Source organism: Ictalurus punctatus, chromosome 11 (genome assembly GCF_001660625.3).
Source record: "Ictalurus punctatus breed USDA103 chromosome 11, Coco_2.0, whole genome shotgun sequence".
Classification (NCBI taxonomy): domain Eukaryota; kingdom Metazoa; phylum Chordata; class Actinopteri; order Siluriformes; family Ictaluridae; genus Ictalurus; species Ictalurus punctatus.
This window is the reverse complement of record NC_030426.2, coordinates 17,469,828-17,484,841: the sequence shown is the minus strand read 5'-3', so window position 1 is coordinate 17,484,841 and position 15,014 is coordinate 17,469,828. Positions and strand designations below refer to the sequence as shown.

The window sequence follows — 15,014 nt, the reverse complement described above, 5'->3', positions numbered from 1 at the left end:
CCAGTTCATAGTCCGCCAGCACTACCCAGATTCTGCTCCTGTCACTTCAGCGAGTTTTTTCTTGACACAGTCACAGTTGACTTGATAATTAGGGATCTAAATATATATAGATGTTCTAAAGCTGCTTTGTGACAATGGCTTGTTAAAAGTGCAATCAAATAAAATTGAACTGAATCGAACTGAATATTGTTTGCACCACTGGATCAGTGAACTTCACATAATGGAATATTTTTCATATACTGTATTGCTTATAATGTATTAACATGTTTGATTCTATCCTGACTTGTTACCCTGCACTACTGAGCCAGTGTAAATAGCATTTTCATCTTCTTTATACTTGTGTTGACGATAAACAATAAAGAATCTGGAATAGTGTTGAAGGTCAGTCTAATAAGCTGTTATTAAAGTACCAGACACCTGTGGGCTCCTAAAACAAAGGGTAGGATAAAAAGTCAACACCTGCACATGAAGGTGTGGAATTGCTTTACTACATAATGAGTTTCAGCACACGTCCCCCGACCCGTTTGGGCCAATGAGCAGACCAAATCATCAACTCCTTGTAGACCCTCAAGGGTTCTTAGGATAGTTTTTAAGGTTTTTAATCTTCCTAAAGGTGTTTTACTTGGAAACCCATTAGGAGACAATATCCGACTATCAAGCATGTACTGATACTAGAGATGCACCGATGTATTGACTGATAAAGGCTATTTTTCCTATTAGTTAGGCTATTAGTTTATAAACATCTGATGATCAGGGCCATATTATATCCTGTCAATAAAAAGAGGGCGGAAAAACACATCGTAAAGATGTCTTGTGTGGAATGATGACAAAACTGCAGTTTGTAAGCTCTGTAAGCTCTGCATTGCTAAAATTTTACACCAGAAGTAGCAGCAATGAAGCGTTTCGGCATCAAGTCTAATTCATTCCACCTTCTGCGCTACTCCCGCTGTATTAAAGTGCCAATACACAGTTGAAAGATTTAAATGAAGACGAGTTCAAAAAAGTCTATATTGCACAGAAAAAAATATTTGTAGAGTAGTATATTTCATATGCAGTTAATGTTAATATGAGATAATATAATAAAAAAAAGTTTATATTAGGCCTATATATTACTAGTTTGATGTCAGTGATGGAGTAGAAATGCTTGTGTTTGTGGTGGGTGAATGTGAGACTAACAGGGGTTTTTTTAGAATTCAGTCAATGTTAATATGAATTAATAACATTCAATAAGTTAAGAAACCTTACTTTAATCTTCAGAATTTAGTTCATGTGTTAATGTTAATTAGAGTAATGTGTTTTCTGTTTTTGAGACCAGTTACCGTGAAACAACTTGTTGAAATGGAGAGAATAAAGTTTTTATCTGCATTTATTTCAGAATTGAGGAATAATTATTATTAATTTAAAATAAGGCATAAAAGGCAGAACTATCGGTATCGGTTATCGTTTCGGCTGAGAAATTTAATATCGGTGCATCTCTAATTGATACCAATTTATAATTAACATAATCACACTTTGGAAATAGTTACAAAAATGTACGAGTTACTGCAAACCACTGGCAAAAAGACCTACCAGTAAAATATATGTACAAAAATGGGTGAACAAACAGTAATTTTGGAAAGGGCGGCAGCATGTAAGCAACACCGCTTTGTAATGCTCTGTAACCACCTCATGCTGAGTCAGGGTCTAGCTGAAAAAAGTACTTCAAGGGACCAAAAAGAAGGAAGACATATTGTAGACTAAACAGTCAATACAATGCATTCCTATATTATGAAATGAGCTACATTTTTCTGGCTTGCCTGAATCCACACCCAGTGTAAATTTTAGCCAGAAGATACTCTCTCCAATCTGTCAGCACTGTATTCAGGTGCTGCACTCTCATTGGATCATAGGGTGAGGCCGCTGTGTCTGAGCCCCTCCAGCACAAACATTACTGATGCACCAAATCACTGACAGAATTTTCCAGATACTTTCTGAAACAAGTTGTGCTTAATGTCAACAGAAAAAAAGGAGATAAAAAAAAGCACAATTTAATACATGAATTCGGGAAAGAAAGGAAAACTTGAACAATTACTTAAGATCCCAGAGGAAAATATATAATTAAGGAACTGAGCTGTCGCTCTTAAACATCTCTCAATGTCCCTTATTCATTATCCAAAATCCTGTCTCTATCTCCCTATGGACAGTGCAAGCTGTAATCTTCAGCTGATCAGCAGGTCTTTCTTGTCATGACATCCAATTTTTTTTTTGGAGATTGAATACAATGATTTCTTCTGTCACCATATTTGCCACATTGCACCATGTTATTTGATGCCACGTTCTTGGATCTCGCTCAGTCTCGAATCCACCTCCACCATCCCCCTCCTTCAGTGTGACAGAGGAGAGGGCCCGGAGCTCAAAGCTGCACGGTGGCAGGTGCTGCTCTAAATAGTTGCCCTGCGGCTAGTGAAAAATACGCACCTCCCAGAGGAAAAGGAATTTCAGATTTAAGCATAAAACCCCTTCACAATACAAACAGCAATCCCTGAGGGTGCTAAGCGCAGTGTGTACCGTCGACTCATCAACCAGGCACACCCCTGGGAGGATGTGCCAAGATTTTTAATTTTTTTGGAGTCATCAAAAAGGGGATGTTGGGATAGCTGGCCAATGTCCACTGCCCTCCTTCCTCAAAGATATATTCTCCTTAGAATGCTCCAGCCCACCCCAGCTATGGCACTTCTGGCGGTTCAGGCTAAGGTGGTAGCGTGCCATGCTCACCGCACCACACCCAATATTAAAGGAAGGAAGGTGGGGGCGGACACGGAGAGGCAGGGTGGAGGGTGGTGCTGTAAGTATGGGGGGCATTAATCACCAGTTCAAGAGAAGGCAGAGCCCCCCCCTCCCCTCCCCCACTCAGCACCCCAGGGTAGAGAATCACAGTGATGTGTGTGCGCCTCTCCTTTTTATCCTCCTCTGCTTTACTGCTGGACAACAGCATTCCTGCACTGGGAGGGGACCCATCACTTCACCTCCCCGGCTTAGAGACCAGACTGCAGCTCTATCTGTAACTCACACTCTCAGATGCCAGACTTTCCACTGCTCTCCTGGTGTGTTTATGCTGTACTTAGGCACTTAATGATGTAACTATACGTGACAGTTGAATTCTCGCACACCCAGTATTTAAGGAAAAGAACAGCTGAAAGAAAATATTTTTTTCTCAGAGAAAAAGACAGGGAGAAAAGCTTTACTCTCAAAAAGGTGCCGAAATCAAAACGCAAATCGAATTTAAAAAGCTACATATTGAACTTACATCAAAGTAGAACATTTCCGATTGATAGTTCTGTCGCGGATCGGCTCCATGTTCACAGTGCATGAGTCCCTTCTACTCTCCAATTTTAACAACAAGGCAGAAAGCAGTTCAGCTGTACAACACAGTCCAGACCACATTATCTGAAGCATAAATAGCAGCACGATGACTGCTCCATTTAACACCGGCGACATTTTATTGGTACGCAGTCATACATACGTTCAAGTTAATTGTTGGCAAACCCAATCAGAAAAGTGGTTCCTATGTTGACCAGGGGAACCCCACACCAAAGAACGACCCCAGATGTGCATGTGGGCAATAACGGCTTTCACTGGAGTTCACCACTGAATTCCCCCAAAGCCAAATGATGCACCTCAATGGTCACGCCAAACAAAACAAGTTTCACTTGCAGAGAGGTAATAAGAGTTTTTTTTTTGTGTGTGTGTAATCACATTTTTATTTAATTGACAGCAATTATCTTTTCACCAAGGCAGCCTGTAAATTAATTTATGGATTATAATAATAACTTTAATTTCCATAAAACAGTCAAAGATGTTTGTAAATTTTTTTGTGGATTCAAAGGAAAATATTGGAACATATAATGGCTATAATTACTGAAAGAGGCCCTTAGCAAGAGATCCTCATTAGTTATATAAATTTGAGTTTTTAACCTGTTCTCTCATGGGAACACAACCTGTAAGTATTTTAATTGTATTTTAATTTATTAGCATTATACTCTTCTTTTTTTTTTTACCATTTAAAATGGTAAATTTAGATAACTTGATTCAGTCTATACTTAGAGCAGTTACAGTAAATCAGTAGAAAAAAAAAGAAGAATGCCAACAAGTGTTCTGAAGTTGCGAAATATTTCTTGGTAATATGAAAAATGTCACTGTTTTCATCAGAAATGGTTTCTTCACTTCAGGCACTTTCTTGAAGGCCATTTAGGAAAAAAACTATTCCTGATGAATTACTAACATCTGTCTTCATACATCATTTTCTGGATTCCAAAACATTTGATTTGCAATAGAAGTATTAATGCTGAGGACATGCTACATGAACATGATGCAAAGTGAACAGGCAGAGCTTTTAAAAAAAGAGCACAGTGTTCAGTGAGGCAAATTCTCTTTTTCCAGTGAAGCAGGGACATATAGTATATTGTCAAGTGCATTTCACTGATGCAAATAAATGTAAAGTGAATAATAAAAGGCTCATTGCATTGAAAACAGACTGGTTTGTGATATTTTGGGACACTCACTGCGAGGTGATCGTCAGAGCCATGCATAGTAATGCAGTCCATGCTGATCTGAATGGTGTTGGATGGAGAGCTGCCTGTTGAACCTTCTGAGAAGTTCAAGAGCTCAATGGGCTGAACGGTGTGGAACGCTGACCTGAGGAAGAACAAAAAAATACCCAAGGAGGGCTTTTGGGGAAACTTTCAGCAAAACAATTCTGCAAAGTGTTTTTGTTCAGTTTCCATTCCCATGTGTAACTGAAACTACAGACACTGTGTTTGTTTCCTATGGGTTATGTGTTTGTGTAACTGTACATACTGGTCCAGCATCTCCAGCAGTTGGTTGAAGACATCCGGCCCAAGGATGTCAGTTCCCTGTGAGCTCGGACTCTGAGACATGGAGGCTAAGAAAGATCCCTCAGCCCATGAGAGACACGCTGCTGGTTCACGCAATCTGCTGAAAAATAATGTACATATAAAATACTACCTACTGAAGAAAACCTAATTATTTGATTGGTCTATATTATCCTGACTTAAGTTGTATTTATGTATTTATATATATATGTATGTACTGTAATTATGAGTCACAGTCATAAGAGCTCTGGTCATTCTGTTTTGCTCTATGGCATTTAAATAATATTTTGCCATTGTTTAAATCTTGTAAACATGATAGTATTTTTGTTTAGGAAAGTGCACTGCCACAAGGCAACTTTGTACAAAAGTCCACATTAACAAATTTGGCAAGTTCACATTTGCATGAAGATGATATGACTACAATGTTAAGAAGAAATGTATTATTACAGCTTTCATAGTAATTTTTATCGTTTGTTCAGAATGAGTATATGGAAATGATCATAACCAGGGTTTCAAGAGGGTGTACTGGCTATGAAGGGGGTGGACCAATAATACAGGACGTAAACAAGAGTCAGTTTTAGTAGACACTCAGGAAGAGAAAAACAGTTATTTGCTTTGAGGAATGTTCAGATGGCATGCTGTTTTCTTTCAGAGGGTTGGATTCATTTGGAAAGAAAGTAATCATAGACCTGTGTGAAAGCAGAAAATTCCATTTAACAAAAAGAAAGTGGAAACAAAACTTGTAGTTGCAAAGAGTTAAATATGTCCAAATGCTTTAGCAGTGGCAAAAAAGACTGAATGCATCTGAGATCTTAATATATATGATTAGTACGAGAGTAGATAGAGTTTAAGATTCGTTTTAACTCCATTCTTCACTCAGAAGTCGACAAATCATGGTCACCTGAAATGCTGGTTTGGACTGTAATAACAAAGCTTAAAGGCTGAAAGCATATAGGTGGAGTATAGGAGTGAAGCAAGAAACACCCACACAGCCATTGCTGCTCTATAATTGCTTGTAAATATAACCAAAGATAACCATAAAATAAGAAAACCAGACAAAAAGTACAGATGCCGGACTGTTTGAAGTGGTGCAATGTTAATATTAAGGATGATGAGCTTGTGAGAATACTGATACAAGGCTAGTAGCTCTGTTTAAATGCTTTCTGGTTACAGTACTGTAAATGATCTACCTGTTCATGCGTAGACTGAGGCTTCTAGGGAACTGAGTTTCTTACTTAAACAACCCACGATGTTAAACTATAATGTAAGACTAAGGGCAGTTGTTGGAGCAGTTAATAAATGTTTATGTGAAGTGTGTATAGTTAGAGAGTTTTTATGAATTCTAGAGTCAAAGGCATTTGTAAATTAAGCTCTAAACCTGTCTAATTTAGACTATAATTTGCGGTTATTTTTTCCAACTCAGACTCATAAACAAGGAAGTACTACTTGTCCTACAAGTTCCTTTGTGAAAGTGTAAATAACCAGAATTACTATAAAACTATGTAAGAACAACTTTGGTAAGACAGTCTTTTATATCCATTATATTCCACTACCTTTATTGTTAGAATGTATTGGTTTTGAATTTGCGTGATATAAGTTCTTCTCAGTGCAAGCAAATGTGTTGAAATGATTGTTACTGGTATTTGTTTATACACAACAGATGCCATAACTAAAGATTACATTTAAAAATTGCTGCATTCATACTTTTTTAAAAAGTTAAACTCTATAAGGTGAATCAGAGCTGATTTGAGATTCTGAAAAAAAAAAAGAGATTATGACTGTCAGCGCAGACACTGTGACCCTGCTCTCTATGAAACGTAACACCAAGCAATGGCCCGAAGTCTCATTGTTCCTGTTGAAGAGCAGTGCATGCTGTGGGTCTGAGCAAAGTGGAATTCCCCCCAAAGTCTACATGACAGCAACACGACCACTGTGATTTGCAGCATGCAGCATGTGTGCAGCTGGACTGGGTTTGGCAGTGTAGAGTGTTTAGTTGTGTGTGTGTGTGTGTGTGTGTGTGTCTGGATGAAATAGTAAGAGTGTGTGTATGCGCATGTCTGTGGCTGGGACTGGGGGTATCAAGCTATAATGTGAGGCGGGTACTTGGGCGTAGAGCCGGAATTTCCCCACATTCTGTGAGCGGTGATATTAATATGTTGCACGACGCAGACATACCTAATGAATAACTTCGAAGCAGGATGTGAGTTTACCACAACCTAGAGATGAAACCCAACCACAGGAGGTTTAAAACAAGAGTGTCAAACTCAGGTCCTGGAGTGTCACAGATTTCCCTTAGTCCACAGAGGCCTAGGTAATTAACTGAGTAGTCTATTGAGCCTGATGCTACTGGTTTTTATCCAAAGTAGATAAATCCCCAAAAACAAACAACAAAAAAATATTGTAAAAACTTCATTTTAACCTTGTTGATAATAAATGAAGGGTGCTTATTATCAGAAAAATTGAATTATATACTATTTAAGACTCTGGCTGCATTTTATCCAATACATATCCATATTGATCTAGAAACCAAGAGCCGTATCCAGAGTTGAGTTAAGCATGTGGAGTGAGGATTTAATAATGAAATTGTGCACATTAGTATTCAGACCTCAGCCATAACTACAAACGTAAATGCTGTTCCGCAAGCTGTGTGAGAGTTACGCACAGGGGGTGGAGTTTCCCAAAAAGTGGCATGCCAGTTATAAATGATTCTGACAATCAGCTTGAGTGAGCAGTCCAGCGCCACTGTCTGACAGTTAGATGTAACCACAATATGTCACAATGAAATGTATATTTTGGTCCATTTCAGAACATTATTAAATACATATAAATGACATAATTAATTTATAATATTAGCCTTTTAGATCCATGAAAAAAAGTTTTTTTGGTGGTTTTTTAAATTTTTACAAATTTTTTGCACTGAGGACATGGGAGGATACAGCATCTTAATTGGAGATGTTGCTGACACTAAGGAGTGAATTTTAATGTATAAGTTTATGAATTAACTTAAAGAGAACTGTAAGTGTCGCATACGAGTGCTTGGTCAGTTTATGCTTCAAACTGTGGGCAGGTTTTTCTTGACAGGAGATTAGCACGAACATTGTGATTACTTCATCAATCTCACAACTCAAAATAGCAAATTAAAAGCATGATAAAATAGCATACCTTCAGTATATATTTAGATTTCTAGACCTCAGTTTTGGATCTGATGGCTTAATAAAGTTGTATTTCCAAGTAACTGTCAGCTCGCAATACATACTGTATGACGATACTGTGAAAAACCCCATCTTCGGATGCTGCTACTTATATAAACTCATCCAACCTCAGAGGTGTGAACTTCATGCACACAATTTGCATAATCTGAATGGTGCACCCTCAAAATTCTTTTTAAGTATGTGCTGACCCCATCTTTAAATATGAGTAACTTTCCCTGGGTAAATATTAATATAACTTTGGAAATGTCTTTTGAAACACTTCAATTTCTACAAGACTCTCCACCTAGGTTCGCTAAACAGTTTCTCAGGTTCTAGAACGTTTTTGTTATAGGTACAGAATCAAAGAAGCCCATACTATGTATACAACCTGGTCTTGGCAGGAGGTATAAGGAACAAGAAAAACATGTTCAATTCCCCCTTTTAATACCTTGCCAAAGAGGTGCGGCACAAGTGGGAATCACTAAACTAACATTAATGCATTCATGGATTTTAAACCCATGTTACTATGCAGTCATGCCTGATTCTGAATGTCAGAAAAGCATACACATTAAGGGTTAGTCCTAAGACTGGAAATACAACAGAATTAACTGTAAATCCTAAATGATGAAGGGGTGAAGACTGGTGGAGCAGCTTCAATAACACTCAAAATGCATCTTTCTTTGCTTAAAAGGTTCCCTCACAGAACAGCTCAATAAGAAAAGCATGGTCAATCCCCCTTTTATGTGCAGCCAAAGAGGTGTGGCGCTGGGTGAATGCTTGAGCTGATTTACTCGGATATTGTTGCGCCGCCAGGCCTGTCACGAGAGAGAAGCCATCTTTTACTCCTAATGTGTGGTCTAAGCCCACAGATAATGCTATTAGGTCCTTCGAGGACTCACATATGCCAAACACCAAACACAGCCAGGTCTATTGTCATACATCATCCATGAGTCCGCCACTGAAATTTCCACTTTCAGTTTTGAATTGATTGTACTGCACACATGCATGGGGGATTTTCAGGGAAAAAATGTCCACATATCTATACAGTCTCATGCAAAATCATTTATGAATTCTCCTGATCACACACACATGCCTGAAGCTGTAAGTTTGTGACCAGTTTTATTAGGTGTTTGGAGGTCACCAAAATGGATTGTTGCCAAATTAATAATTTTCTTGTTAGGTTTGGAGACTCCTTTAATTTTAGTTTCATTGTTTTAGTTCTAATTTTAGTTTTTTTTTTTTAATTTTAGTTTTACTTTTAATTTTAGTTTTATTGATCCAAAAAAAAAGATAACTTGTCAGTAAATTTGACAACTTTTTTTTGACAGAATTTATTTCAGAAAAGAGCATAGAGACACATCTAGTGATCTTCTGAGTAGATGTTATTGACTGTCCTGCACTCAGTATGCCTCCCCAGCTCACAGCTGCTGGTTATATGAGCTGATGGAGCGGGTTCACTCGACTCACCACTAGTGTGTAAAGCCTGACTGAGTTGTGTGAGCCTATGTTCCCAATGACCAATTACTGATCACCATTGTTTGTCCCACCTACACACTGTTTTGTTCTTAGTGTTACATTCTCTTCTTGTCTCTATTTTGAATAAAAGTCAGTAATACCCAGAGTCATAACCATTTCCTTCATGTCTGTTTCACAACTATTCTCCACCACTGAATACAGCATTTTGTATATATAAAAAATGTTTTTGGTTCTATACCCAAAGACTATTTACTTATAATTGAGTAATTGCTACTGTAATAAAATTCTACTCTAGTCTATTCCATAAGTCCATTCATTTTTCATACAGCGTACCCTACACAGGGTTGCGGTTAGCCTCGAGCCTATCCCATGGAACTCGGGGCACAAGGTGGGGGACATCCTGGATGGTGTGCATACACATACACTATGTGACCAAAAGTTTGTGGACACCCGAGCATCACACCCATACTACAAATTTAGTCCCCCTTTCGTTGTTAGAATAAGCTTCAATCTTCAGGGAAGGATTTTCACTAGATTATGGGCCGTGGTTATGGGGATTTGTGCTGATTTAACCACAAAAGTATTAGTGAAGGCAGGCACTAATGTTGGGTGAGGAGGCCTGGAGTGCAGTCGACGTTCCAGTTCATCTCAAAGGGGCTGAGTGGGGTTGAAGTCAGGGCTCTGTGCAGGCCGCTCGATTTCTTCCACTCCAATCTTCATGGACCTAACTTTATGTACAGGGGCATTGTCATGCTGGAACATGTTTCGTTTCTCCTCCTCTCTGTTTTACTTTCAGTGAAGGGAAATTGTAATGCTGCAGCATACAAAGGCAATTGTGTGCTACTAACTTTGTGGCAGCAGTTTGGGGAAGACCCACATATGGTTAGGATGGCCAGGTGTCCACATACTTTTGGCCATACTGTGAAGTTTAAATATAGCATAATCCATTAATTAAGATCTCATAGGGAGCCACTACCCAGTATACTTTCTATTTTCCTATCTAATACACCTGACCCAGCTCATTATCAAGCTGATCATCAGTCGGATCAGGTTAGCTGCAAAAAGAAACCGAAATTGTGCAGGGTACCGAGTCCTAGGGACAGTAGGAGAGAAACCCTGCATTGCGGTATTATCATTTTACATGAATAAACAACTCAATCACAGAGTATTAACAGGTGTAAGCAACTTAAGCAAAGTGTTTATATCACATGGAGACGATGTTTCATTTATAGTGCACGGAGACCTACTGGAGTAACCCTTCATTCGTCTGGATCCTGAATCAGATCTCCACTCTATACCGCAAAACAAAATCATACTCATGTGCCACAGGATGTAATGACTATTAAATGGCATGAAGTCCTGCACTGTAGGGATTAGGTGTCCATATCTCTCAGAATATATTATTACATGTAATATTATCAACATTTTCGGCCTGTGAGAGCATGAGGAATATATATGTCTTCAGCAAGTGCAGACTAGCCACTTTCTCAGGTCACACATAGTACTGAGCATGTTTTACATTCACGACTGGAGATCTGCCTGCTCAACTGATTGACCACTGTCATGACATCATCATTAGCCCTGAATCGAGGTAGAGAGAGAGAGAGAGCTCTAATCAAAGCTAAGAGGATTTATGGATTGCAGCAAGGAGGAAGTGTTAGAGGAATGAGGTGACCCATGTTAGCCCCTACAACGCTGGGATGTCGCCAGAAACACAATCCAGTTGACAAGGAGTGTTGGCCAAGAACGACATCATGGTTCCACAAAAAGGCACAGCACCCACACGTCAAAGCATCCAGACCTTTTTCATCCAAGTGTTGATGCTGTGTGATTTACAAGAGCAGAAATGACAGAAGTTTATGGTCAGGTTATGCGCCATGGTTCACAGATAGCTGTTTCAGTTCTATTGGACAGGTCATGTAGGCACACCAAAGGTGTTATCTGGTGCAAAAGCTCAAACACAGACCAAATGGCATTGCTATGACCTTATAAATCAATCAAACCAACTGTTATCTTCTAGTGCTATTTCTTATTTCAATTCAGTGACATGTCTTATAGCTTTGGCTGCCAAATCCATCACCATCCCAAACTGCATATCATCCTCGGCTTAGGCAATCTGCTCCTGTCTTTCCAAGAAGGAAGATCAAAGTTTGTTTAAGAAATACTTTGGGAAAATCCACTCAGAGCTGTGTAAAACATCACACTTCACCTGTATTTGAATTGGGCTACCACTTAAAAAAAAAAAAAGGCCTGAAACCCTCCATGGAGACAATAGTGGTCTCATCTCTATTTTTTCATTGCGGTTATTTTCGTGCTGCTCCTGAGTGTGGTGGGTTTGATGTTTAGTAGATCTGGTGTTGTGTGTGTGTGTGTGTGTGTGTGTGTGGGGGGGGGGGGGGGGGGGGGGGGGGGGCTGTGGGCAGCCGGGTGTCTGGTTACTGAAGGACTTATGTATTCAGCCTAAGGGGGAAGGTGTGCTGTATCCACTTAAACGCAGACCGGGCCTCTTGCAGACGGAACAGGGCTAAAGGTCAGAGCTAAACAGGGCTGCCCATTGTCTCCTGGCAGGTTGGGCACATCCAGCGATGAAGATGCAATCAAAACAAACAGAGCCCTGCGATCTGCAAGGGTGTAGGGTCTTCTCCTGTGACTTCATTAATCAAAAGCCAAGCGGTGTTCAAAGAGAGCAGTCCCCTCCCTTCCTCATCCCTCAAACCAGTGGCTGCAGGACAGACATGAAGGCACAAACAAAAGAAGAGCGGCGCTCCAGGTTTCTCCTCTTTCTGTCGCGTGCTTTCATTGTGCCTCATTCTAGTGAAAAAGCTTGAGTGATTTCAAATAGCAACTTCCACTCACTCTGCAGGAGTGCTTTCTTCATGATTTATTGTGTTTATCTAAGTTTTTCTCCAAGCAGTCAAACAGGGAAAGTCACTCTTCCATGAGACAAAAGTCATATTTTTCACATGTGAGGTAAGAGCACATTAGACATGCCTGTTATACTCCAAATAAATAATTTCTTAGCACAGCATTAACACAGAACAAATAGAAGGTTGATTCTTAAAAAAAAGGTTGATTCTCAAAAAAATATAAATCAAAAATAGTTTCCCAACCAGTATCTATTAATGATGTCTCTATTCTATTTTGTATTCTAGATTTTAGGTTGATCCATTTATTTTAGGCAACATAAGATGGATAATCAGATGTGTGTGATACAATTGTGCACCAGATTATTAGAAATAACACTTATTTGACATTATATACATTTTACTTTTTTATACTGAAAATATACTTCAAGCCGTTTAAAAAAATAATTTTGCTTATAGCATTCATTTCTAGAAAATAAGCAAAATTATTTGCCAATAACTTTGCATTTACTTTTTATTTATTTATTTAAAAAAAAAATCATTTTCATTGTATTTATAATTTTCTCCTGATGAGAAATAATATAGATTTTTGCCTATTTTCAAGGTGTTTTCACTAGCTAAAATACTTGAAGAAACATGAGAATCTGAAGAAATTTGTTATGCGTGATATCGGCTCTTGTACATATCTGCTACTGGTCTACTTTCCTAATGAGCAGGTTAGGTCAACGGATGACTTATAGACTAGATAGTAAAACAACAGTGATGGGTTTAAGCACCTGTGATTAGGCTCAGGTACGCTCGTTAGTGCAGGCGCACAGCATAAATACACCTGTGTCAGTGATGTGGTGCTCAGAATAGTGAATTAGAGTGATTCAATTCTTGTTAGATGTTCGTTCACAAACACACATTTGTTTGTAGTGCGTCTTCGCTCATTGTCAGAGTTCTGAATGACGTAGACCAATGGGATATGATTTTTTGATTTAAGCTTACTAAATAACAATAGGTAACAGGTCATGTTATGACCGGAGAATGGCTAAAAAAACTACTCTAGTGGTCTAGTGGTGGTAGAGGAGACCCCCCCCCCCCCATACTATGAAAAGTGCTTTGAGTGTCTAGAGAAGCGCTGTATAAATGTAACTGTAACTCCTGCTTTTTACAAACAATAAAACAAAGAGGCAAATCCAATGTTTCAATGTAACATTATCTCAGTGTCTTATTTGTTCTCATATTACGCATCCCTAGGCATGAGAAGTGCTTTTGTGTGTCTTTATCCAACTTTGGCCATTTCAAATATTATTTTGTGTCTCAACTGGCTGAAGGTGATATGACCCGCGAACAGAACACAAGGGTTCACATGGATCTAAGATGAGCACAGCAGTGATACAGCAGTACTGGCAGGGAGTTCAGCCCAGTTTAACTCTGCAGTAAAGTGTAAAGTGGTGTGTGAATAGTGAGGAGGTTCAAGGTTTCAAGTGTCTTGTCTGACTGCCCTGAACCCTGGACACTCCCATACACTTGCATTGTTACCATAAGAACACGTGTCTATAAATATCCGAGCCTGGCAGCAGCTGGACTGTTAGATCCAACTGTTTGCATCTCCAGACACTGTTACACAGTCTCAAGCTGGACAAGTATAACTGCAAACGTTTACAGAAATTGAACAAAACTTGCAGTTAATACCAATCGTGTGACATTCCAGTGAGGTTGTGTTTGTAGTATGGGTAAATATACTCATGCAAAAAGTGAGTGAAATTTCACTCAGTCCCCAAAACAAGTCCGTACGGTAATTAACAACATGACCTACTTGTGTTACTACATGAAACCAGTACAACTAAACTTACAGTCAGACTTTGGTTCACGTGACAACATTTCCACAGTAATCTTGGTGACTCAGACTTAGAACTTGGCCATGAACAGAAGGTCATGTCTTACCGTTGAAAGGCGTGTTCTGGGCAGAACTGTACGGCCGCATAGGGAGACGTCATACTGCCACACTGTAGTCTTCGCTGAACCTTTTAAAGCTGTCAATAAGTGGCACAAGCACATCGATCAAGGCGAAGAAAGAGGTCAGATGTAGGATAAATATTAATAATGAATAAAAAAAACAAAACTATTAAGCACAAGTAATATCAGACAGGGTAAAGTGCAGTTAAGGTCAAGTGCACAGGAGTGAGTCAAGTGTGTAGGATGTTTTGATTTTGGCTTATTTTTCCTACAGAGCCTGAACTCAGGGGGTGGCGCCAATGCCAGAGTGCTGACCAATCCCTGACAACAACTGCATGAGGTATCGTACTCCCTCAGTTGCTAGGATATTGATATTAAGCAACAACCCCCTCGCCAAATTGTCCCCCACCCTCTCCATTCCTGGTCCATGTCCCCAGTGATAGCTGTCTAAGCACAGTTCTGAAATGTTCATTCCAACTTCCCATTGCTGCCTGAAATTTCCTTTTACAATCAGAAGAGCTGTCAGCCAGGCATTTGCAATTGCATCACTCGGGCTGCTAGCGCATCGTTCTGGATTGATCAGGTGAAAAACATGCCTTCCTGGCTTCATGGCTTCCTGATCTGTCAATAAGACTAAAGCCTGAGGTGAAATGTATAGCTCTAGCTCT

At 39.3% G+C, this 15,014-nt stretch overlaps 1 protein-coding gene across 5 annotated transcripts in view; it reads right to left on the bottom strand.

The window, feature by feature from the left end:
- tp63 (tumor protein p63) overlaps positions 1-14,486 on the bottom strand; it is a 49,408-nt gene extending 34,922 nt beyond the window's left edge. For 3 of the 5 annotated variants that reach the window (XM_047158485.2, XM_047158487.2, XM_047158489.2), the window contains exons 1-3: positions 14,335-14,402; positions 4,837-4,974; positions 4,542-4,674 (exon numbers count right to left, since the gene is read on the bottom strand). In XM_047158485.2, the coding sequence (XP_047014441.2) occupies positions 4,542-4,674; positions 4,837-4,974; positions 14,335-14,387 (324 nt within the window). In that variant the 5' untranslated portion in view covers positions 14,388-14,402. Of the gene's footprint in view, positions 1-4,541; positions 4,675-4,836; positions 4,975-14,334 lie in introns of all 5 variants that reach the window. The other 2 variants (XM_047158486.2, XM_047158488.2) reach the window with 2 other exon arrangements.
- Between the last annotated feature and the right edge of the window lie 528 nt (positions 14,487-15,014).